Source organism: Salvelinus sp. IW2-2015, unplaced genomic scaffold, assembly GCF_002910315.2.
Source record: "Salvelinus sp. IW2-2015 unplaced genomic scaffold, ASM291031v2 Un_scaffold6644, whole genome shotgun sequence".
NCBI lineage: Eukaryota > Metazoa > Chordata > Actinopteri > Salmoniformes > Salmonidae > Salvelinus > Salvelinus sp. IW2-2015.
Window position 1 is genome coordinate 1 of NW_019947906.1, and position 8,235 is coordinate 8,235.

The window sequence follows — 8,235 nt, forward strand, 5'->3', positions numbered from 1 at the left end:
AGCAGCCCAGTTGAGCAGCAGCAGTAGTTAGGTGTAGCAGCAGTATTAGAGTTAGTAGTAGCAGCATAGTAGTAGCTAAAGTAGTAGAGTGTAGAGCCAGCAGTAGTAGTAGTAGCAGCAGCAGTAGTAGTAGCAGCAGCAGGCAGCAGAGTAGTAGCAGCAGCAGCAGTATAGCAGCAGCAGTAAGCAAGGCAGCAGTAGTAGCAGCAGCAGTAGTAGCAGCAGCAGTAGTAGTAGTAGCAGCAGTAGTAGTAGTAGCAAGCAGTATAGTAGTAGCAGTAGTAGTAGTAACAGCAGTAGTAGTACACAGCAGTAGTAGTAGAGAGCAGAAGTATAGAGTAGAGCAGTAGAAGGCAGCAGCAGTAGTAGCAGCAGCAGCAGTAGCAGCAGCAGCAGTTAGTAGTAGCAGCAGTAGTAGTAGCAGCAGCAGCAGCAGCAGCAGTAGTAGTAGTAGTATAGCAGCAGCAGTAGTAGTAGTAGTAGCAGCAGTATAGCAGCAGCAGTAGTAGTTAGCAGCAGCAGTAGTAGTAGTAGTAGTAGGTTGTAGCAGCAGTTAGAGTTAGTAGTAGCAGCGCAGTATTAGTAGTAGGTAGCAGCAGCAGCAGTAGTATATAGCAGCAGTAGCAGCAGTAGTAGTAGCAGCAGCAGTAGTAGTAGCAGCAGTAGCAGTAAGTAGTAGTAGCAGAAGTAGCAGCACCGCAGTAGTAGTAGCAGCCAGTAGTAGTAGCAGCAGTAGCAGAAGTAGTAGTAGTAGCAGTAGTAGCAGAAGTAGTAGAAGTAGTAGTAGAAGTAGTAGCAGCAGCGAGTAGTAGTAGTAGCAGCAGTAGTAGGCAGCAGCAGTAGCGATAGTATAGTAGCAGTAGTAGCAACGCACAAGTAGTAACAGCAGAAAATAGTAAGTAGTAGTAACAGCAGTAGTTACAGCAGCAGTAGTAGTAGTAGTAGCAGCAGGCAGAAGTAGTAGGTTGTAGTAGCAGCAGTGGTAGTAGCAGCAGCAGTAAGCAGCAGAAGTAGTTAGTTGTATATAGCAGCAGTAAGCAGTAGTTAGTAGCAGTAGTAGCAGTAGTAGCAGAAGTGTAAGTTAATTAGTAGTAGAGAAGTAGTTAGTAATAGTAGAGTAAACAGCAGTAGTAGTAGCAGCAAGTGAGTAGTAGTTAACAGCGTAGTAGTAACAGTAGCAGTAGTAGCAGCAGTAGTTAGTAGCAGCAGTAGTAGTAGCAGCAGTAGTAGTAACAGTAACAGTAGTAACAGCAGTAGTAGTAGCAGCAGTAGAGTAGTAACACAGATAGGTAGTAACAGTAACAGTAGTAACAGCAGTAGTAGTAACAGTAACAGTAGTAACAGCAGCAGTAGTAGTAACAGTAACAGTAGTAGCAGCCGTAGTAGTAGCAGCAGCAGTAGCAGTAGAGTAAGCAGCAGTAGTAGTAGTAGCGTAGTTAGCAGCAGCAGTAACAGTAGTAACAGCAAGCAGTAACAGTAGTAACAGCAGTAGTAGTTAAGCAGTAGTAGCAGCAGCAGTAGTTAGTAGCGCAGTAGTAGTAGCAGCAGCAGTAGTAGTAGTAGGTTAGCAGCAGGTAGAAGTAGTAATAGCAGCGTAGTAGTAGTAGTAGTAGTAGGCAGCAGCAGCAGTAGTTAGTAGTAGCAGCAGTAGCAGCAGTAGTAGTAGCAGCAGCAGTAGCAGCAGCGTAGCAGCTAGTAGCAGCAGAAGTAGTAGTGTAGTAGCAGCAGTAGCAGTAGTAGTAGCAGCATAGTAGTAGCAGCAGTAGCAGTAGTAGTAGCAGTAGTAGCAGAAGTAGTAGTAGTGGCAGTTTAGTAGCAGTAGTAGCGTAGTAGCAGAAGTAGTAGTAGTAGTAAGTAGCAGAAGTAGTAGTAGTAGTAGTAGCAGTAACAGTAGTAACAGCAGTGTAGTAGTAGCAGCATAGTAGTAGTAACAGCAGTAGTAGTAACCAGTGGCGGCAGCAGCAGCAGAAACAGTAGTAACAGCAGCAGTAGTAGTACAGCAGTAGTAGTAGCAGCCAGCAAGTAGCAGTAGTAGTAGTAGTAGCAGTAGGAGTAGCAGCAGCAGTAGCAGTAGTAGTAGTAGCAGTAGGAGTAGCAGGCAAGTAAGTAGTAGTAGCAGCAGCCAGTAGTAGTAGCAGTTAGTAATAGCAGCAGTGGTAGCAGCAGCAGTAGTAGGTGCAGCAGTAGAGAGTAGTAAGCATAGCAGTAGTAGTAGTAGTAGTAGTAGTAGTAGCAGGCAGCAGTAGTAGTAGTAGCAGCAGCAGTAGTGTAGCAGCAAGCGCAGTAGTAGTAGCAGCAGCAGCAGTTAGTAGCAGCAGCAGTAGTAGGCAGCAGCAGTAGTAGCAGCAGCAGTAGTAGCAGCAAGCAGTAGTAGTCAGTTTAGCAGCAGTTATAGTAGCAGCAGTAGAGTAGTAGCAGTAGTAGTAGTAACAGCAGTAGTAGTAGCAGCAGTAGTAGTAGTAGCAGCAGTAGTAGTAGCAGCAGTAGTAGTAGCAGCAGCAGCAAGTATAGCAAGCAGCAGCAGTAGCAGCAGCAGCAGTAGTAGTTAGCAGCAGTAGTAGTGCAGCAGCAGCAGCAGCAGCAGTAGTAGTAGTAGTTAGCAGGCAGCAGTAGTAGTAGTAGTAAGCAGAAAGCAGTCAGTAGCACAGCAGCCAGCTAGTAGTATAGCAGCAGCCAGTATGTAGTAGTAGTAGGTGTTAGCAGCCAGTAGAGTAAGTAGTAGCAGCAGTAAGTCAGTAGTAGTAGTAGTAGCAGCAGTTGCAAGCAGTAGAATAGTAGTAGCAGCAGTAGCAGCAGTAGTAGTCAGCAGCAGCGTAGTAGTAGCAGCAGTAGCTAGTAGTAGTAGTAGCAGTAGTAGCAGCAGGCAAGTAGTAAGTAGCAGCAGTAGTAGTAGCCAGCAGTAGCAGAAGTAGTAGTAGTAGCAGGTAGAAATAAAATAGCAGAAGTAGGTAAGAAGTAGTAGTAGCAGTTAGTAAAGCAGCAGCAGTAGTAGTAGTAGCAGCAGTAGTAGCAGCAGCCAGTGAGCAGTAGTAGTAGTTAGCAGTAGTAGGCAGGCAGCAGTAGTAACAGCAGAAATAGTAGTCAGTAGAAGCAGCAGAGGTAGTGAGGGTAGCAGCAGAGTAGTAGTAGTAGCAGCAGCAGAAGTAGTAGTTGTTTAGTAGCAGCAGTGGTAGTAGCAGCAGCAGTAGCAGCAGAGTAGTAGTTGTAGTAGCAGCAGTAGCAGTAGTAGTAGCAGTAGTAGCAGCTAAGTATCAGAAGTAGTAGCTAGTAGTAGCAGAAGTAGTAGTGATAGTAGTAATAGTAACAGCAGTAGAGTAGCAGCAGTAGTAGTAGAACAGCAGTAGTAGTACAGTAGCAGTAGTAGCAGCAAGTTAGTAGTAGCAGCAGTAGTAGTAGCAGCGAGTGTAACAGTAACAGTAGTAACAGCGCAGTTAAGTAGTAGCAGCAGTAGTTAGTAGTAACAGCAGTAGTAGTAACAGTTAACAGTAGTAACAGCAGGTAGTACAGTAACAGTAGTAAAACAGCAGCCATAGTATAACAAGCAACAGTAGTAGCAGCATAGTAGTAGCAGCAGCAGTAGCAGTAGGAGTAGCGCAGTAGTAGTAGTAGCAGTAGTAGCAGCAGCGAAATTACAGTAGTAACAGCAGCAGTAACAGTAAGTAACAGCAGTAGTAGTAGCAGCAGCCAGCAAGTAGTAGGTAGCAGCAAGTAGTGTAGCAGTAGTAGCAGCAGCAGTAGTAGTAGTAACAGCACAGAGTAGCAGCAGTAGTAGCAGCAGCAAGTAGTAGTAGTAACAGCAGTAGTTAGCAGCAGTAGCTAGCAGCCAGCGTAACAGTGTAACAAGCAGCAGCGAGGTAGACAGTAGTAGTTAGCAGCAGCAGTAACAGTTCAGTAACAGCAGCAGTAGGCAACAGCAGTAGTAGTAGCAGCAGTAGTAGTAGTAGCAGCTAGTAGTAAGTAGTAGGCAGCAGATAGCCAGTAGTAGTAGTAGTCTAGTAGTAGTAGCAGTTAGCACTAGTAGCAGTAGTGTAGACAGTAGCAGTAGTAGTAGCAGGAGTAGTAGTATAGCAGTAGTAAGTAGAAGTAGCAGTAGTAGTTTAGCAGTAGTAGTGCAGCAGTAGCATAGTAGTAGCAGCAGTAGCAGTAGTAGAAGTAACAGTTAGTAGTAGGTGCAGCAGTGTTAGTAGTATAGTAGTAGTAGTAATAGTAGCAGCAGTAGTAACATCACGAGTAACAGTAGTAGTAGTAGTAGTAACAGCAGTAGTAGTAGCAGTAATCATACCTCCATCAGGATTTTGTGCAACAGGGAGTTGTGGTTCTTCAGTCTGTGAGCCTCATCAACTACCAAGACTTTCCACTTCCTCCTGCAGAACAGAGATGTGTTAGTTCTGGATGCTTGACTGACGTGGTTTGGAAATGCTGATAGTAGTGGAATAGTGATTGCAGACTCACCTTTCAGGAATGAGGCATCTTTGATAAACAGAGCTGACAATGAGAGAAATTAGAAAAACATGTTCAGTGTTTGAGAATGTCAATAATGGATTACAGGGGGAGGTATATCAACTTGCTACAGAGTTTAGACAGCATTTCCAATCAATTATCATCATCACCTCATATGAGTTAGCAGAACATGGTAGTGTGTTGTACCTCATATGTAGTTAGCAGAACATGGTAGTGTGTTGTACCTCATATGTAGTTAGCAGAACATGGTTAGTGTGTTGTACCTCATATGTAGTTAGCAGAACATGGTAGTGTGTTGTTAACCTCATATGTAGTTATAGTGCAGAAACATAGGGTAGTGTGTTCAACCTCATATGTAGTTAGCAGAACATGGTAGTGTGTTGTACCTCATATGTTAGTTAGCAGAACATGTAGTGTGTGTTGTACCTCATATGTAGTTAGCAGAACATGGTAGTGTGTTGTACCTCATATGTAGTTAGGCAGAACATGGTAGTGTGTTGTACCTCATATGTAGTTAGCAGAACATGGTAGTGTGTTGTACCTCATATGTAGTAGCAGACATGGTAGTGTGTTGTACCTCATATGTAGTTAGGCAGAACATGGTAGTGTGTTGTACCTCATATGTAGTTAGCAGAACATGGTGTGTGTTGTGCCTCATATGTAGTTAGCAGAACATGGTAAGTGTGTTGTACCTCATATGTAGTTAGCAGAACATGGTAGTGTGTTGTACCTCATATGTATTAGCAGAAACATGGTAGTGTGTTGTACCTCATATGTAGTAGCAGAACATGGTAGTGTGTTGTACCTCAATGTAGTTAGCAGAACATGGTAGTGTGTGTTGTTCATGTCCCTCTGCAGTTCTGCTCTCTTTGCTTTGTCTCCATAGTAACACAGCACCTTGAGACAGGGGGATAAGCTGCGAAGACAACAGAACAGTCACAAACCAGGACAGCAGGTCTAGCTCTCTGCACTCATTCTGCATTAGTAGGACATTCATGTTTGCTTTCCATAACAACACGTACAGGACTAAAATGTTCTGAACTCTCACGATTAGACCAAGTAGTGAGGGAGGCGTAGGATGTAACATCTAAGTCATTGACACCACCAAGTCATTGCGTAGCATGACACCACCAAGTCATTGTGTAACATGACACCAAGTCATTACGTAACAATGACACCAAGTCACTGTTGTAACATGAACCAAGTCACTGTGTGACACCATACATTACGTAACATGACACCAAGTCATTACGTAACATGACACCAAGGTCACCAAGTCATTACGTAACATGACACCAAGTCACTGCGTAACATGACACCAAGTCATTACGTTAACATGACACCAAGTCACCAAGTCATTAACGTAACCATGACACCAAAGTCACTGTGTAACATGACACCAAGTCATTGTGTAACATGACACCAAGTCATTGTGTAATTGACACCAAGTCATTACGTAACATGACACACAAGTCATTACGTAACATGACACCAAGTCATTACTAACATGACACCAAGTCACCAAGTCATTGTGTTAACATGACACCAAGTCATTGTGTACATGACACCAAGTCATTGTTGTAACATGACACCAAGTCATTACGTAACATGACACTATGTCATGTGTAACATGACACCAAGTCATTACGCTCAAATGTCAGACAACAAGTCATTAACGTAACATGACACCCAAGTCATTACGTACATGACACCAAGTCATTACGTAACATGACACAAAAGTCATTACGTAACATGACACCAAGTCACTGTGTAACATGACACCAAGTCATTATTGTAACATGACACCAAGTCATTACGTAACATGACACCAAGTCATTACGTAACATGACAACAAGTCATTGTGTAACATGACACCAAGTATTGTGTAAACATGACACCAAGTCATTACGTAACATGACACCAAGTCATTACGTAACATGACAACAAGTCATTACGTAACATGACACCAAGTCACTGTGCTGTAACATGACACTATGTCCCCCTATGACCTGGGCACCATTAGTTTATAGGGATCTGGTCAACAGTAGTGCACTAAATAGGGAATGGTGGACATTTGCAGTGAAGCCTAAAGGCTGTTGCGTTATCTGACATAAGACAATGGTTGTTCTCCTCACCATTCCATCTCGCTCCTCCAGTTGTCCATGACAGACAGTGGGCTGAGGACCAGGAACGGCCCGTCCTGCCGCAGGGCCCCTCTCATGTACAATAGCAGAGAGATGGTCTGAGTGAAGAGCAAAAGAGACAAGACAACAGGACAACATCAAAAGAATCCATATTATTGCCTTGGGTATTAAATAGGTTCCAATAGGTATTAAAAGGTGCTAGTATCTATACGGATGTCCTCCAGAACTAATATGTATCCCAGATGGCAACCTATTCCCTATATAGTGCACTATTTTTGGACAGAGCCCTATTCCCTATATAGTGCACTATTTTTGGACAGAGCCCTATTCCCTATYTAGTGCACTATTTTTGGACAGAGRCCTAGCTCTAGGCTGCCATTTGGGGAAAAAACAAACCTCTCACCTGACAGGTCTTTCCCAGGCCCATCTCATCTCCTAGGATACATCCCTGCTGGTTGGCCAGGCACTGGGTGAGCCACTGCACTCCGTCCAGCTGATAGGCTCGCAACTGAATCCCTGAAGGAAGCAACAACATTGATTGGCTGGACGCCAGTCTGAGTCTAATCTCGGAACAAAAACACTATTGGGAGATTAGTCCAAGTAGCTAGCAAGACTCTTTAGGACCTCATATTCATCTGGCACAATCCTGAAGAATTCTGTAACAGTTTTACGTTAAGTAGTGAAGCTACAGACAGTGTTGGGTATTCTGAAAATATAGTTTACCAAGTTATCAGTTCATCGCTCTAGACTCAGTTCAGTTCATCGCCCTAGACTCAGTTCAGTTCATCGCTCTAGACTCAGTTCAGTTCATCGCCCTAGACTCAGGTCAGTTCATCGCCCTAGACTCAGTTCATCGCTCTAGACTCAGGTCATCGCCCTAGACTCAGAGCTTTCATTCGCCGCTAGTTGACTCGGTCAGTTTCAATCGCCCCAGACTCAGTTCATCGCTCTAGTAGATCAGTCAATCGCCCTAGACTCAGGTCATCGCTCTAGACTCAGTTTCATCGCTCTAGACTCAGGTCATCGCCCTAGACCTCAGGTTCATCGCCCTAGACTCAGTTCAGTTCATCGCCTAGACTCAGGTCAGTTCATCGCTCTAGACTCAGGTCATCGCCCTAGACTCAGTTCAGTTCATCGCCCTAGACTCAGGTCAGTTTCATCGCCCTAGACTCAGGTCAGTTCATTCGCTCTAGACTCAGGTCATCGCTCTAGACTCAGGTCAGTTCTATCGCCTAGACTCAGTCAGGTTCATCGCTCTAGACTCAGGTCAGTTCATCGCCCTAGACTCAAGTCATCGCTCTAGACTCAGGTCAGTTCATCGCCCTAGACTCAGTTTCATCGCTCTAGCACTCAGGTCAGTTCATCGCCTCTAGACTCAGGTCAGTTCATCGCCCTAGACTCAGGTCAGTTCATCGCCCTAGACTCAGGTCAGTTTCATCGCCCTAGACTCAGGTCAGTTCATCGCCCTAGACTCAGGTCAGTTCATCGCCCTAGACTCAGGTCAGTTCATCGCCCTAGACTCAGGTCAGTTTTCAGTTGCCCTAGACTCAGGTCATCGCCCTCTAGACTCAGGTCAGTTATCGCCCTAGACTCAGGTCATCGCCCTACGACTCAAGGTCATCCGTTTCAG

At 44.6% G+C, this 8,235-nt stretch overlaps 1 protein-coding gene across 1 annotated transcript in view; it reads right to left on the reverse strand.

The window, feature by feature from the left end:
• Positions 1–4,282: 4,282 nt before the first annotated feature.
• The window catches only part of LOC112078986 (chromodomain-helicase-DNA-binding protein 1-like), a gene marked incomplete at its 3' end in the record, with an annotated part of 5,862 nt that continues 1,909 nt past the window's right edge, over positions 4,283–8,235 (reverse strand). Inside the window, exons 2-6 of the mRNA XM_024145071.1 lie at positions 7,009–7,121; positions 6,597–6,703; positions 5,267–5,377; positions 4,453–4,470; positions 4,283–4,364 (exon numbers count right to left, since the gene is read on the reverse strand). Coding sequence (XP_024000839.1) covers positions 4,283–4,364; positions 4,453–4,470; positions 5,267–5,377; positions 6,597–6,703; positions 7,009–7,121 — 431 coding nt within the window. The remainder of the gene's footprint in view (positions 4,365–4,452; positions 4,471–5,266; positions 5,378–6,596; positions 6,704–7,008; positions 7,122–8,235) is intronic.